Genomic DNA, 17,731 nt, shown 5'->3' with positions numbered 1-17,731 from the left:
GCCGGCAAGGAAGTTTTATGTGCTTCCGGGTTTAGCGCTGCTGATGGAATTGCGTCAGTGTATGAAATGTCACAGACAGTTTTGCTTTGAAAACGGCAGCAGGTAGCCTAGGTTATGCTTTCAGTTTGAATAGAAATCTTATACAGTACAGTTTGTCGATCTAAAATGGTAATTGTGCATTAACAGCTGTCAACCATGTCGGTACGCAAATGCGCTGTCAAAACTTATTTACGCAGCGCATTTTTAATTTTGGTCAGGCATGCGGACCTGCGGACCACTTATGTGCACCCCTGTCTATATACAATAAACATTAGTGCTGTCAAAATTAATGATTAATCCAAGTGATTAATAAACTCAATCCTGATACCTTCCTGGTTTGTACTATGCTCAATTCTATAGCTAATGGCAACAATGTCACATTTAACTTGAAGATGTAACAAACACTTTGGACTCAATCCTGTATGTGCAACAACAAAGTAATCTACATTAGTTACGTTTCGCTCGAGTTCTCTTCTTGAGTCTCTGCCACGGACATCTTCGTACGTCTGCTGTGTCCAGTGTTGTGGGTAACGAGTTACAAAGTTAGTATACTTAACATTGTCAATCGCAAACGCTAATTTATTCAAACGTCTCTCTACCGAACTACTTATTGTAGCTTAATTTGCGGAAGACGAAGAGAAAGCACCCTTTTGATAAATGAGCCAGTAGTGGAGAAATAATAACTTTTAATAAATAATCTTTTTTGAGTAACGACCCCAACACCATGTCCTTGTTGGAGTGTGACGTGATTTGTGTCATGTGCATGTGCGATGGATCGCGTACAAACCAATAGGGTGTCGGAATGGTATATATACTTCTCATCCAACCGCAATCAAATTCACTTTATCCGGATGGCGCGATTTATCTGGATAGGTGTTTTTTTTTTTTTTTGGCGGATGACTATGGAATTAGATTTGTGCCAAATAAAACGAACGAAACTTTTGCGAAATCGAACAAAAATATGCATTGATAAATGAGAAAAACGGTCTAGAAAATAAAAACATTCAACTAAATAGCAAAAAAAGTAACATCGTCTACAAATAAACTGCATTCTTTGTTGACTTCACTTTGAGCTTCACTTTCGCTAAACGCAGTTTTGAATGCGCTGCCAGAGTTTTCGTTTTCGCTTTCCAAGTTTTTGTTTGCGCCTCGCAAATTTACGTTCGCCATTCTGGCACAAACCTCTCGTGAGGGCGGGCTTAACAGCGGTTCGCTCTGATTGGCTCGTGAGATTTTGATCGGCGGCTCATTGAACCGGAAGTAGTGTTTCAGTTGCGCGGGCGCATGTCTGGACTGTGGAGCTGTAAGTAGTCTACACTAATGGTAATAAGAGTATATTAAAGAACATTCATTATAAAACACGGATATTTTCCACATCAGAAGAACAAGAAGGAATAGTATTCGAGATGAGTAATCGGGAGGCTCACGGAGCGTCGTCAACATCATCCTCGGCAGGACATTCGAGGCAGCCTGAGGTAAGTTTATCATAAATAGAAAATTTGAGATATAAGTTTTATTCCTGTGCAGAATGCAACAGCTGTGTCTTTATTTAGACCGTTCGTTACTTATATGAACTGGACTGCGTTTCTCAAAAGCAACGCGATCTAAGATCGTTACGTTAGAGACCATTGGTGCCAAAGTATACTTCTGCATATATTTTAGGCTTACAATGGATATGTGAAACGCAACGCTTCTTAATGATCTTTCTTTAATTGTAAATCGTCTTCTTTTGTATGTACCTTAATGATAACACCGTGTCGTTAATCTGGTTAAAACGATTCTATCTTTATGATTGTTCATACAAAAACAAATGTAAGATTTTCGCCTAATCCTTTTCTTTTGATATTATTTATCAGGACCAAAGAGACATGTCACTTCTCCAGGTAACGTTAGGCACTGAACCAATTCATGTTGTTCTGCGTATATAAAATACCAATTTAAACCGGCTTTGGTCACTTTTTAGGTGTTTTTAGCAGGTGATTTCATTTGATTTAAAACCTAATAAGTTCAGCATGGAATTATGTACTCAACCTGAGATGTAAGCTAACTATGCATTGTTTATATCTGCAGGAACAAGTGCGAGAAGATATCTTGCAGCGTATGCTAACTAAGTTTCACTCAATTTGTCGGAATGAAACTATAGATATGGATTACCTCCTGGATTAAGGGTCGACCGATTATCGGCCTGGCCGATTATCGGCGCCGATATTAAGCATTTTTATGATTATCGGTATCGGTCATTTTTAAAACCGATGTGCCGATAAAATTATTTAATTTTGAAACGCGCTATTTGGCTCTGATGCAGCCTGTCAGAACTCACTCTGTGGCCTCGAGCAGTCTCTGCCCACCGCGCATCTGATTTGTTGGGAGTCACGAGACCAATCAATGTGGAAGACTAAGGCACTCTCACTGAAAGCGCTTGCTACAGTTTCAGTGATCATCACGCATCAGTTGTCTCTCAAAGGCAGCAGCAGACGTTGCTCAAGTTGCAATGAATCACAATCCACTACACTACACTATTGAAGTTGCAAAACACCTCAATATTATCTATTTATGGTTTCCGCGATGGGGAAAACGCAGACGGAATCGCGGAATCCAGTCATATAAAGGAATTTACTGTATAACGCGGAGTCACAGAGTTCGTCAAAGTTTGGATGAACTAATCAAAAGTAGGTCAGTACACTTAAATCGACTCGCGCTATGGACTAGTATCTGTAAATATTAAGCTGCAAAAAGACTTATTTAAATATGAATTCTGTATGTTCTGCTGTCTCTGTATATGTGAATGGCACAGACACGCGGTTTTGATTACACACACACACACTGAAGTGCGCGACGCTCACGGTGTTTTCAGCATCTGCCGTCTCACTAAATGAGGACATAAATACATGACCAACATCCCCAGAACTGCTCTGAGAGTTGCTTCATGAGCATTTGACCGTTTCATTTGAGTAAAACGATCGTCATATCACATACATAGGCTATACAGAAACTTAAGAGGTCCTCATGGCAACCCGTCAAAATAAAAGTTCGGTTTATCTAGTACTACTACTACTACTACAACAACAACTTTTGTTTAAAAGAATAATCACACAATACGCTATTTATTCCATGTTTTAATTTTAATGGTAAACCCATTTGTTTGCCAAAAAATTGAGTTTAACTCTCATTTGATTAAAAGATAACTGAAATTAATGTTTTATGGCTTCATTTGCACTGCACTGTAAATTAAAAGTAATCGAAATTACTGTCACATAGGCTAAGATTAAGATACTGTCACACAGGCCAAGATTATGACGACATAAATTGTGACATTTCAATAGGCTATTGAACCAAGTGTGCCTATAACAGGCTATTAGTGTTATAGTTTAATTAAAATAGTTGCAGTCTTCTTCACAACTTCTACAATGGAGCTATGAAGACAATTAAATTATTTACACTTTTATATTATAATTATGAGAGGTTATGCTATTCCACATACATTTCTAACATGTAAATTATTGAAGCCAAATACTTACATTTCTCCAAGCTGTTTAGCTGTAGTACAGTATTCATAGGCTTAATCATGAAGCATGCAGTGGCCCCACTTTTAACTCTCTCTTTATATTACCCGTATTGTAGATGGATGCATGGAGGATGACAAGAGTAAGAAGTGCAATCAACACCAGGGAAGGCAGTTTTTGTCTGAGCCCTTGTTATTCTTAATTTTGACATTAATTTTCATTTTTACATTAGACATAATATATCGGTTAAAAATATCGGTTATCGGTCCACTTGGTCTGTAATAATCGGTATCGGCATCGGCCCTGAAAAACACATATCGGTCGACCCCTATCCTGGATGTTGCTCAGCAAGAACTAACATTGGCAATTGCTGCATCAAATCATGTTGACATCCCAGGGGATTTAATAAGGGGTCTACAGGAGTTAATAAACCTAATTAATATCTCTCAGAGTTCAGAAGAATCTTCAGTGAATTTATCTGAAATTGTAACTGTCACCTGTGCTAATTTTGGACGCCCACGTTTGGATATTCAAAGGGATGACCTTAAAGAACTTCTCTCTACTACTCTTCCTGTAGAAACTCTTGCACACCTCTGTGGTGTTTCTAGACGAACACTTAACAGAAGGCTGAAGGAGCACTCCCTCTCTGTCAGAGGCTGCTATTCCAGTATATCTGATGATGAACTTGATCGTCTCGTGAGGGCAATAAAATCAAGAATGCGAGTGAACTTCTGGCTACAGGGAACCGCATACAATGGCACAGAGTGAAGGCCAGTATGCAGCGGGTGGATGGAGCTGGAATTTTGGCCAGAATGATCCAGCTTGGTTTTATAGCCCGTAGAACGTATTCTGTTCCTGCACCATTGTCACTTGTTCATGTGGATACCAACCATAAACTAATCGCGTAAGTATTTGCTTTCTTAATCTCATTTGCATGCACACACACAAAGAAAATCTTACTTTATTCACACACGAATACATCAAGATGTACACTAAACATCAATTACTAACAGTAGACAGAATGGTTTTATATCTCAATTTTTCCTTAGATTCAACATTGTGATATTTGGTGGGATTGATGGATTCTCTAGGAAGGTACTGTCAAAGTCTGAATATGGTTTGTTTTTAAACAAAGGTTATACCAATGTTCTAGTGAAAACATTCTGTTTAATTTTCTATGTAAAACTTTCTCCTGAACCCCTTTTTTATAGATCCTATATCTTGATGCTGCTGCAAATAACAAATCATCGACCGCCTTCTCATTCTTTTTGGAGGGTGTTCACAAACATGGATGGCCATCAAGGTAAAAATATATTTACTACATGTTGGTCATGATTTATCAGTGTCTGAAGCTATGGTTCATGACAAGAAAAATCTGCTATCAGATCACTTCTTTGATAATTCACAATATGCTATCATTGCTCACATGAACAAGCACTGATTTGCCTCCGATTTCAGGCTTTTGTCAGCAGCCTACAAACTGAAAGTGATAATCAGGGCTAAAATCAGTAGTGTGTGCTTAAAATTAAACCGAGTTACAGTAAAGCTTGGAAAACACTACGCGATGTTTGCTGCAACTTCGCCCTGATTTTACAGTCTGAACAAGTTGACGCTAGTTGAGGAAAGTCAGAGCTGGTCTGCAAATTACAGCTGACAGATTCCGCCGAAAATCACGTAGTGTATGATGTTCACAGACTCCGACACAGACAGATTTTTTTTAGCTTCAGACTTTGATTACATCCAGTAGGAGGATATAATTTTTTTTTTTTATATTTTCAGCCGATTTTAGAACACGTTTTCAATTGTCTCCTAGCAACAAGGCACACGTTTCTGCTGAGTTTGTTGTAATTGGAACAACTTTAAAGTCTGGTAGTGAATTATCTTCAGTCGCGTAGTGTATGATGCCCAGTTTTCCTTTTTCACTATTCACAAAGTCAGTAAATGTATGATGCCTAGTGTTTTAAAAATCTGTTCAGATTTTAAAAGTCGTGTAGTGTATTCCAGCCTTAACATGTAAAACAGTTTAAAACTCTTTAACTGTGGATTTATAGTGCTTAAATATCTTCCAGAGTACGTGGTGACCAGGGAGTTGAAAATGTGGAAATTGCACGTTGCATGTTTTCTGTACGAGGAACTGGCAGAGGCAGCTTCATTTCTGGAAAAAGCGTGCACAATCAAAGGTACAAGCCACAGGTTCAACCATTAAAAGCTGCATCTCAGGCTCCATGCCACACAAAAACATCTCTAATCTCAGCTGAAACACCTTAAATCTAGTGTTGAAAGCTCACTGTCCATGAGCAGATTGTTCGCCAAATCTCAACTTAAAGGAGTGGTTACACTACACTATTTGTTTTATTGACTACCCATTTAGTTGTGGGAGACTGAAAACGCAAGCTCATGCAAAGAATTTTCTCATATTGCTGTTAGAAAGTGCAAGATTGGTGAAGTCTTTCCTCGAATTCATGTCGTGTGAAGATGTGTGACCTACAGAAGGTCATGGTGAATAACATCAGGCTTGTTTGAGATGCATCGGCGCTGCTCTGTCCTATCAGCGTATGACATCAAATGCTCATTTGGAGAGCATGTGACTCCTTATGCTTTTGAATCGGTCTTGTGGTAATTTGATGTCATACGCTGATCGGTCTGTGCAGAGCCCTTGCAAATCAAACAAGCCTTACACCTTAAGTTACTCATTCACGTGAGGTTGCTGTTCTGCATGGTCACTAAAACTTATCATTTGCATGCTAATTTTTTTGTCACCTTTTTACACCTAATGAGTTTGCATACAACTGAGGAAAAGGGTCTAGCCCCATGCATGGTAAATGTGGAGTATTAGGCCTAAATGGCTCTCAATGTTCCCAAGTTACCGCAGGTGATCGTTTCAATTTCAGATACATTTCTTGAAGATTATTTCTTTAGGTTTATTAACTCCTGTAGACCCCTTTTTAATTCCCCTGGGATGTCAACATGATTTGATGCAGCAATTTACAATGTTCTTGCTGAGCATATTATGTCTGAAAGGGTTAGTTCACCCAAAAAAGAAAATTGTCATTTACTCACCCTTATGTTGCTTCAACACGTAGGATTTTTGTTCATCTTCAGTTTGGAATGACATGAGGGTGAGTAAATGATGACAGAATTGTCATTTTTAGGTGAACTAATACTCTAAAAGTGCACAACTGCACCACATCTGATGGTCTTCAGCCTACCTGCCCCTACTGTTGATATGCCACAAATTTGGGATACTATAATACTTCACATGGTTTACTATGGACAAACTGTTTGCTTTTTTGTAAGCTATTTTTTGACCATACTAATGTCTTTTTATTTTAGAATTGAGCGTCTATGGTGCGATGTTTGGTCAGCTGTCTCTTGTAAGTACTATGAAGTACTGCATACAATGGAAGAAGAGAGAGTGCTTGACTTGTCAGATGAACTGCACCTCTTTTGTGTGCACTATGCCATTCTTCCACGGCTGAAATTTGACTTGAAGTGCTTCATGGGTAGCTGGAACAACCATCCCATCAGAACAGAGGGAAATCTTTCACCAGAACAGCTTTGGTACATTGGAATGTTGTAGACACCAGTGGCTGAGCCAGATTTAGAGGTATGCTTTAAGCATTTATGCAAAGTTAGGATTCAGCATTTCCTTCATTTCCTTAACATTAAAGGGTTAGTTCACCCAAAAAGGAAAATTCTGTCATCATTTACTCACCCTCATGTTGTTCCAAGCCCGTAGGACTAGTGCTGGGCGGTATGACCAAAAATGTATATCACGGTATTTTTCAAAATTATACCGGTTTCACGGTATATGACGGTATTAATTTTTTTCATGCATGATCGGGTGTTAACCACATTTTCTACTGATTGAGAGAGGAAAAACGGCAGTAGATTGACTTAGAATGCCCTATTTTACTGTCATGATGAGCGAATATTGTAGAAAAATTCCACACTAAATAGTGACTAAACACGACCCATTAATACATGTTAACCAGGAGTCATTCTCATTTATAATCGCGACATCGTCTGATAAAATCAACATGCATCTAACGTTATACTGAAGAGCGGCTATGCGGTGGTTTTGGCTATATTACTTTTTTGTCTCATGCAGCGCACTGCCTGCGTCTGAGTAAACAAAAAAAAAAAAAGTGCATAATATTAACAGACGAACTATGCTCATATTTATAATTCCAAACAGTCACAGTACGGCCAAATGAATGCGGTGCTTCTCTGCCGCTCGCTGCACAGAACAGACGCAGAGAGACGCGACGCTGCGCCGGGAGTCAGATCTCGCGCTCGCGGGGCAGCACTGGCGACATCTTCCAACTGAACCATAGCTAAGATTTATCCAAAACATTCGCTAGGTTTGTCAGTTTGTATATTCTATGGAAAAAAAGCCGCTAAAAGGGTCTGAAAGTTGCTAAATATAGTGCTAAAGTCACGCTCGTGTGTGAAAGGCGGGAGCTGGTGGCGGCGCGTGGTGGATATTGTGGATGAGTTCTTCTGTGTCATCACGTTCTACTAGTTCTACAGCTTCAGAACAGGCTTAGTTAGTAACACATACAGCTGTGTTCTTGCCACAATGCAATAGTGAAGAGACCCCTCTCAAACAGTGTGTCGCGTTCCGAACGTTATTTAAATAACACCGGTATTGCGGTATTTTAAAAATTCATATCATAAGAAAAATAAACACCGGTATTCGGTATGAACCGGTATACCGCCCAGCACTACGTAGGACCTTTGTTCATCTTCAGAACACAAATAAAGATCTTTTTGATGAAATCTGAGAGATTTCTGTACTTCCATTGACAGCCTACACAGCTAGCACTTTCAAGGCCAACAAGGGAAGTAAAAGCATCATTAAAGTACTCGTTGTGATTCTAGTGGTTTAACCTCATTTTTATGAAGTCACACCAGTGCTGGTGTTTGTGCAAAAAAAAACAATTTACAACTTTTATTAACAAAATGTTGTTATTCAAAGCATGTTCACGCAACAACGTCTGCTTTGTTGTCAACTCAACACAACACGCATGTGTATTGATGCTTAACACCCCTTAAAGAAAAATATTTTTCAAATAAAGTGGTAAATTGTTTTTGTATGTGTTGCATGCCGAAATAAATGAAGTTCCAGGCGTGCGTTGTTTGATGGGTTCGTTTTTAATCTTGTTTCCTTTTATCTGCATACATCACAGAAGCGCTTATTCGCAGCACACACACAACTCTAAGTCTGTTCAATCACTCCACACAGCCTTATTTCTTTGTTCCTCATCCTCGCTTGCACATTTCTTCTGCTAGCGCCCTCTATAGTTAGATCGCTAGAACAACCTGCTTTGTTAAGCATTAATCACAACAGATGAAGCAATTTTATGCATTTGCACCAAAAATGCTTTTAACTCAGATTCTATATATTAAACCCATCATGAATTTAGAATACATAACCATCAAAATGAACTATCTAAAATCAAATAAAACATGCGGGGGGAGGGGGGTACTCTTTTCCTATTACTTCACATTCACATTACAGAGACTGTTATTATATGCCCCACACTCTCCCCTCCAAAACGAATGTCGTCTCGACATCAATAGTTCCCAGTAGCACTGTCCTTAAACATTAGAGCGAAATAGCACATAAGGAAGTCAGTCTCTATACTTGATGCCAATTTGTCTTGCAACTATCTTCGCGTGACATCTATCTCCCACTTAATGTCATCAGCTGGCGTAGACACCACTGGCCATATGATGTCTGAAGGATTGCCTCGTCATCAGACGGGCCACACATCAAGTACTGAAAGGTTGTAACCTTCAACATGCTCCCTGCTCTATACACAGACCCACATATTAACTGTTTTGACTATATCACCATCTTTTAGCAATCTATGTTTCCATGTCTATTTACTGGTACTTTATGTATATTAAATAAAACATAATTTTAACTTATCCTCATGAACTGTTTCTTAATTATGAACAAATAACTGTGTTCCTATTCCTTCACAGAGCAACTATGAAATTAAAGAACTCTCTGTGCGATAGAAGGTTTGCCTAATGTATCATATGTAAGTATTGTGGGTGGATGTTTTTGTCTGAAAGGATACTTTCTCTGTGGCAGGTGAGTCACTGCTGGGCTACCATCGTCTGCCTCCTCTGATGATGTCTCTTGTCCCCCTTCTGCTATCTCGTTTTCATCTACTGTCACATCTGCGACCTTCTCTGAGTTTCCATTCCCTTCATCATGTGTCTCCACAGTGTTCAGCGCCTGCACGTCATCTAGCTCTTGGTCCAGGTCTTCACCCATACCCCTAAACTGGAGCTCCTCCCCTCCTGATCTCAGCTGGCCTGTGCTCTCTGCAAGTTGCTTTGCCGGCAGTGTCTTCAGGCCCCTCCAGTCATTCTCATCCTCTGAATCCTCTTCCATCACCATCTCCACTTGACATGCGCCCCTTTTCCCCTTTGATTGTGTTTTAACTTGTTCCTGGTAGCTGTTGTCTATTGGTAGGAAGTCACAGGGCAACAACAAGTTTCTGTGTAGGACCCTTGCTACTCCTGGGCCACGTTCTGGCTTTACCACATATACTGGGCCGTCTTCATACTTTCTTTCTGTCACGACATGCACTCGATCCTCCCAGTATGACCGGAGTTTTCCCGGACCACCTCTTTCTCCACGATTCCTCACCAACACTCTGTTTCCAGGCTGGAGATCTGCTCCATGTATTTTCTTATCATAGCCCTGCTTTGCTCTTCTCTGCTCTTTCTGAACTGTTCTTGATGCCAATTCATACGCTTCCTCCATGCGCTTTTTCCACTTGGCAACATAATCACTGTGCGATGTCCCACACTCCCTTGGCTCCAGGCCAAACATTAAATCAATAGGCAGCCTTGGGTGTCTCCCATACAGGAGGTAGTATGGAGCATACCCGGTTACTTCACTTCGTGTGCAGTTATATGCATGGACTACCTTGTTTAAAGAGCTCTTCCAATCAGCCTTGACTTGACTCGGCAGGGATCGGAGCATTGACAGCAGTGTTCTATTAAATCTTTCCACCTGTCCGTTTCCGGCAGGGTGATATGGGGTTGTGCGGGAGTGTTGGATACCACAGAGTTCCTCCATCTGTGCAAACAGCTTGTTCTCAAATTCCTTTCCCTGATCATGGTGGAGTTTGGTAGGGAATCCGTGCCTGAGAACAAAGTCGCCAAAGATCTTTTCTGCTACGGTTTTTGCAGACTTATTTTTGCAGGCGTACGCTTGGGCATAGCGCGTGAAGTGGTCCATTAATACGAGGATGTATTCATAGCCACCCTTGCAGCCCTCCAGATGCAGAAAATCCACAGACACCAGCTCAAAAGGGTAAGTGGTCACTATATTTACCAGTGGTGCTCTCGTCATCTTGTTTGGACGTTTCCGTTTCAAACAGCTACACACTTTGGTAACGTAATGTTCCACATCTCCCCGCATGTGGGGCCAATAAAACCTCTCTCGGATGAGACTCAGTGTGCGCTCCACTCCTTGGTGTCCCATTTCCTCATGGAGCTCCTTAAGCACCAACTGCATGTATTTTCTGGGCAGCACTTTTTGAGTTTGTCCCGCTGATTGCCGACATAGTATTCCTTCCTCGTCCAAACATAACTTGCTTCTCTGCCTGTACAGAACAGTTACCTCATCGCCACGGCCTCGTCTCACCAACCTCGGCCAGTGATCTGCTACCACATACTCCCGCACTTTTCCAAGCACTGGATCTTTTTCTTGTGCCCCTTTCAATTCCTCAGTTGTCACTTTCATCATCTGTTGTTCACCTCGCTCCTGATCTGCTTCAGAACAAATTGTAGCCAGGGTGATAGGGCACATCCAGGGCTCCTCCTCCTCCAGCTTCAAAAGAAGTGCGTCTGTGACGGCAGCGATAACTCTTGGACTGGCCTCCTGTGAGCAGGCCTGCATGTAACTCTCCATATCCAGAGGCATCCTTGACAGTACATCAGCATCCCGGTGGATGCGGCCTGGTCTGTATTTGATGGTAAAATTGTAGTCAGCCAGCTCTGCTATCCATCGGTGAGTGGTGGCATTGAGCTTCGCTGTGGACAAAACATATGTCAACGGGTTATTGTCCGTATAGACTACAAAGGAGGTTGCATAATACAGGTATTCACGGAATCGTTCACAAACGACCCATTTCAATGCCAGGAATTCCAGTTTCCCAGAGTGCAAATGATAATTCTTCTCTGGAGCCGTTAATGTGCGTGACCCATATCCAATAACTACCAGCTTCCCTTGCTGCCTTTGATATAGTACGGCACCAAGTCCATCTTGTGACGCATCACAATGCAAGATGAAGGACTGTTCAAACTCAGGGTAGCCTAAAATTGGAGGATGCTGCAAGAATTCAAGTAGTTGGCTGAGGACATTTTGGTGGTGTTCTGTCCATGATATCTGCTGACTGGCATGAAGTTGAGCTGTTTTTCGGCCTTTTCCCCCTTCCTTCTTCACGATGCCACTTTTACGGCTTGCTCCCTTTACTGGGAACTTCTCCACTGTCAAAAGCTCATAGAGAGGTTTGGCAATCTGGGAAAAACTAGGAATATACGTGCGATAGTATGACAGGAACCCCAACAGTTGTCTCAGTTCACCCACTGTTTTTGGCTTATGGTCCCTTAGTGCTTGCACAGGTGCAATCTCCTGGGGGTTCATAGTGTAGCCCCCTTTCGAGACTATTTTTCCCAGGAACTTTACCTCAGCCTTGAAAAGCTCACACTTTTTGGCTGTAAGCTTCACCCCATGACTCTGGTACCGGCGTAGCACTTTTCTGACATCACAGAGATGCTCCTCAAATGTCTTACTGTGTACGAGGTTATCATCCAAGTATGGAAGGCAGGTGTCATCTCTGAGTCCCAGCAAACATTCCTCCATACTGCGCTGGAACTCAGCAGGAGCAGAGGACAGCCTGAAGGGGATCCTGACCCTTTCATAAAGGCCCCAGGGTGTTATGAAAGCTGTGAAGGGTCGGCTGCCCTCTTCCACAAACCCCTGGTGATACGCCTTCCCCTGATCCAGGACTGAGAACCATGCACTCCCACTTAAACTGTTCAGCATGTCCTGTACCCGAGGAATGGGGTGACGGTCTGGAATGGATTTGCGGTTAAGCTCCCGGTAGTCTATACAGAGGCGTAGACTGCCATCTTTCTTCCTTACACAGACTACTGGGGACGCATATGAGGAGCGAGACTTCTGAATCCATCCTTTATTCAGCAGGTCTTCCAAATATTCTTTCACCTCATTATGTAGGGGTTTTGGCACAGAGACATAAGTACGCTTTACCGGAGTCATGTCACTCAGCCTGATTTTCAGTTGGAGTGATGGGATGCACCCCACATCATCCTCATCCTTTGCAAATGCTTCACATTCTTCCCTCAGCATTTGTTGAACCCTTCTCTGCTGCTCCCGTGTAAGATGATTGATTGGCACTGGTGGGTCCCACCGTTTTTTGTTAGCATCATGGCCTGTGTTTTCAATGCTGTGCACACTTATCACACTCTTATTTTCTGTGGCCACTACTCCTGCCACCACACCACCATTACTGGAATTCCAGTCTGATGTTACCATAGCGGGTTGGGTGTCTGCTGGATAAATGGCTCTGACATGCTGTACGCGTCCTAGAATCGTGCGGGGAGCAAGCATAATGTCCACATTGCTGACGTTGGTAACGGGGATCTGTATTTTTGTTAAGCTCCCCCTCTGAAGACTAATTACCATCCTGGCTAAATTCAGTCCTTCAGGCCACTGTGGAATATCCTCTGGTTCAAACAGAACTTCCTGTTTTGCAACAAGCGGACCGGCCCTCACATTACACTTCACCGTTTTCGTCTGTCCTGCTGCCACTACTGTAGTAATCCGTCCAACCTTCACTATTCCCTCTCTTTCAACTTGGTCTCCCTTCTGCATCATTTGGATCAGTGAAACAGTTTTTTTGTGGTTGAGCGAGAAAGCTTCCTTTACTACTTCTGGGATCACATCAGGGTTCTGCTCCATTCCCTTTGTCACCAGCTGCTGAATGACATTGTAGCCAATGATAGGAGGTTGCCCCACACCTTGCTCTCTTGAGACAAGCACTGGCACCAGGAGTTCTACCTCAGCCCCTCTTTTTGGCCCTAGTTCGAGTTTCAGCTCCACCCATCCAGAGAAAGGGATATCAGTTTGGTTTGCTGCTCGGCCAATGAGGGTTTCACCTTCATCCAACAGTTCACTCAGGCTGCGTGTCTTTAGGTGGGGAAAGCAGGTATTCTTCCATTCGTCATTGATGATGGTCACCTGAGATCCAGTGTCCCAGAGCGCCTGCACAGGCACACCTTCGAAGAAGCAGTCAACCATACATCTTGGGCCAATGAGTTTATCCAATTTTGTGTGCCGCTGCAACGGAATGTAGCTGGCATAGGTGGCAGCTCTAGCGTGCTCCGTTTTTCCTCTTTGCTCAAGTTCTGCTTCCAGTTGTTTAATCCTTTGCCGCAGAAGCTCTTGAGTTTTCTCTTGTGGATCACTGTCATTCAGCATGGAGGTTGAGCTTTCTGGTCTCATTGAATGAACAGATATCTTTACATCGCTCCTCCCCTCTGCTGGATTCCTTGGTGCTCTACAGCCCCGGGCAGCATGCCCTATGACTCCACATCTGAAGCAATGCTCACATCGATCCTCTTCACCTTTCTCCTGACAAGCTCTGCACCCTTTCCGGTAGTTGGCTCTTCCCTTGGTCATTCGTTCAGAAGGGTTGTTTTGACTCTTCCTGAGTTCTGCAACTTCCTCTCTCAGGAGTCTAACCATCTCGTATAGCTCTGATTCTTTCCGCCCCTCCACTGCTGGTGCCTCTCTGCCTTTACGCCGGACAATGTCACTGTACTGTTCGTGAACTGCTACTTTGGCCGTAATTTCATCTTGTCTGCCCAAATGGGTCTGCATTTCTGTACACAGATGGTGTACTTTTGCCACTTTACTCCCTGTGTTCTTCTTTTGTTTATTTAGTCTCTCTGTCTCATCACCAGCTGCTTCATTCATTTTGTTTATCAGCATTTCATCTGAGATCTTTGGGTCATCCAGGTACGGCCTCAGTTGAAATTTAATATGATCACTGATCAGACCTGTGCCCACAGAGCGTAGGAACTTCTTTTGAATGTGCTCTGTACTAAAATATTCACCAACCTCTTCACATGTGCACAGCAACTTTTCTTTCAACTCAATGGCTCTGAAGAGGAAGGCTTGTGGAGACTCGTTGACATTCTGTGTGATGTTCACCAATTTGTAGTACAGGTCAGTAGAACTGTCCTCCTTGAAATGTCCCTTCAGTATTATTTTCAGCTGTGACAGAGTGAGGTCTCTCTTAATTTCTAGCATATTGCATAGACTTAATCCTGGGCTGATGGCTTTTATTACTGCTTCAATAATTTCTGCTTCTCCATGGCCCTTTCTCAATCCTCTATCCACCTGGTGCATCAGATTAGTGAAGGACAATTTGTCTTTTTGTCCGCTCTCACCAATCTGGCCACAGATTTTGAAATCTCTCCTCACAGTGACTTCAGGGGCAAGACCAATAAATGCTTGCTGCTCAATGGGCCTATTTCGTCCTGCTTCACCCTCCTTTCCTCTTATTTTCTCCATCACTGTATTTCCCGCCTGCACTTCTGAATAACTTTGCTGTAAATCAGCCCCATTTGCTACCTCATTTTCGGCCAGAGAGATATCAGTCACGGTTTTATTGCCGCCGCCATTTTCCTCTTTCTTTCTCTCGATCTGCATCTCCATGAAAGACAGCAGTGAACACATATAGCGCTTTGCTATGTCTTCTTCCTCCTTCTCTATTACAGCGTCAATCGTCTCCGTAAAGCTCTTGATAAGTGCGCGCTTAGTAGGGGCATACCCGGTAGGGATTTTGTTACAATCACATACCTCCTTCACTTGATCGAGACCTAACAGCCACAATCTTTCCGTCACGCTTTCGGCTAGGGCCTCCAGATCCATCTCGCGCCGGTATGCCCGCTTATCCCGACTTGAATCTCCGCTCTCTCGGCTCGCTCCGTACCCTCTCGCGGAATCCCTTCGACTCGCACTTTCTTACAAATCCCAGCGGTGCCTCCAAGTTTGTTACATGCCGAAATAAATGAAGTTCCAGGCGTGCGTTGTTTGATGGGTTCGTTTTTAATCTTGTTTCCTTTTATCTGCATACATCACAGAAGCGCTTATTCGCAGCACACACACAACTCTAAGTCTGTTCAATCACTCCACACAGCCTTATTTCTTTGTTCCTCATCCTCGCTTGCACATTTCTTCTGCTAGCGCCCTCTATAGTTAGATCGCTAGAACAACCTGCTTTGTTAAGCATTAATCACAACAGATGAAGCAATTTTATGCATTTGCACCAAAAATGCTTTTAACTCAGATTCTATATATTAAACCCATCATGAATTTAGAATACATAACCATCAAAATGAACTATCTAAAATCAAATAAAACATGCGGGGGGAGGGGGGTACTCTTTTCCTATTACTTCACATTCACATTACAGAGACTGTTATTATATGCCCCACATATGCGCACATAAATTCATAATTTGAGGTCAAACCACTGGAGTCAAATGGATAACTAATGATGCGTTAACTCTGGGCCCTGAAACTGGTAGTTGTGTAGGCTGTCAATTGAGGGACAGAAATCTCTTGGATTTCGTTTAAAATATCTTGATTTGAGTTCCAAAGATGAACGAAAGTCTTGCGGGTTTGGAACAACATGACGAATAGAATTTTAAGATGGACTAACGGTACATGCACATTGGCACGGCGTAGACTGAGCATTTTCAATTCATTTCCTTTAGAAGATGAGCTTCACACCCATGGCTCAACTTCCATAGGAATGCTTTAAATCACTGAATGATATCTGAAGGCCCAAATATCAAAATCACTGAATGAATCACATGCATTTCATTATTAACAACAGGTAAAGAGCCTCCCTTATGCCCCTCTTGCCAATCCATTAAATTTGACAGACTGTGATGGCATGAACTCTACTTTTCAGTAATTTCAGTCAAATGTTTTTTAATGATGTAAGACCAGATTTAATTTTAGAATATTTATGAAAGATAAATGTTAAAAAAAAAACATTTATAAATGTACGTATCATTTTTCATCTTTTATTTTTATTCATGATTATAGCCAGGGTAGCTGTCATGGCATTAAACTATTTATAAACAAACACTGTAATAATATATTATTCATTCTTTTCCGCTTTTTGCACTATCATCATCATGAAGCTCATTGTCATAGTAAGAGTAGTATGCTGTGCCCCTCCCCTTAAAGTAAAAGTGGTCTCAAGACTAATTTAAATGCTGTGTAAATTGGGCCTATGCTACATGAGATTGGAATGACGTGAATTAAATGTCAGGATTTTCATTCATGACCTATTCATGTACTTGAATATAGTTACTTCTGGATTATGTAAAATCCTTTTTTATCAGACACAATTTTGTTCAGGCTTATCTTTTGTGAGTTCAAATCAGTTAGCATTGTAAAACAACCTAATTGTTTTTTTCTTTTTCAGATGGTGGAGCAACTTTTTCAAGAGGAAATTGTTGACAGTGACACAGAGGATGATGGTGTGGTGGTGCCAGAGATCTATTGTCCTTTATCAGACCAAAAACTCGCTGTTCTGCATGGATTGATTAATCCTTTGACATCACCATTGAATGACCGGGAGCTATATCTACAGACACTGGATGTCATCCAAAGATTGTGCTCTATTTAACATTTAAACTTCTGAAAGTCATATGGGTTTGAAAGATAGGTTCACAACTGAACTCTTCCTTTGAAACAAACTCCCACCTGAAATCACAATGCTGGCAATTTATCTTGATATCTTGCGCCTTCTCACTGCGTCTGTCAGCCTGTGCTGAGGAGTCAACGCAGCTTAATGTTTAGGACAAATGCAATGCAAGTAATTACGCATGTTATTTATCGGCATATGGATGATTAGATTAGAAACCGCTTTCTTTTGGTGTGTTTCAACATCTTTAGGTGTGTTTCAACATCTTTAGCTTCTTTTCCCAAGGAGTCACATGATCTAGAAATTTTACTGTCTTCCATTTTCTGTTGTTGTATAATAGTATTCCACAAGAAAATAACTTTAAATTGTCATTTATTTTTAACAGTAACTTTTTTTTATTTTTGTA

The 17,731-nt window shown here is 41.7% G+C and overlaps 1 protein-coding gene across 3 annotated transcripts; it reads left to right on the top strand.

The window, feature by feature from the left end:
* Positions 1-17,241, top strand: LOC131551150 (uncharacterized). 3 transcript variants are annotated; one of them, XM_058793872.1, is made up of 8 exons: positions 1-1,342; positions 1,420-1,514; positions 4,120-4,446; positions 4,592-4,637; positions 4,754-4,845; positions 5,612-5,722; positions 6,876-7,149; positions 17,104-17,241. In XM_058793872.1, the coding sequence occupies exons 3-7, from the start codon at positions 4,319-4,321 to the stop codon at positions 7,120-7,122; spliced, it is 624 nt and encodes a 207-aa protein (XP_058649855.1). In that variant the 5' UTR covers positions 1-1,342; positions 1,420-1,514; positions 4,120-4,318; the 3' UTR covers positions 7,123-7,149; positions 17,104-17,241. The 3 variants fall into 3 exon arrangements, with proteins under 3 accessions (XP_058649855.1, XP_058649854.1, XP_058649852.1); XM_058793871.1 differs by adding an exon at positions 2,110-2,137 and having other exon boundaries at positions 1-1,514; XM_058793869.1 differs by adding an exon at positions 1,896-1,922 and having other exon boundaries at positions 1-1,514.
* Positions 17,242-17,731: the final 490 nt, after the last annotated feature.

This window comes from Onychostoma macrolepis, chromosome 12 (assembly GCF_012432095.1).
Source record: "Onychostoma macrolepis isolate SWU-2019 chromosome 12, ASM1243209v1, whole genome shotgun sequence".
Taxonomy (NCBI): Eukaryota; Metazoa; Chordata; class Actinopteri; order Cypriniformes; family Cyprinidae; genus Onychostoma; species Onychostoma macrolepis.
Note: the sequence above shows the minus strand (reverse complement) of the source record. Positions and strands in the feature narration are given on the sequence as shown.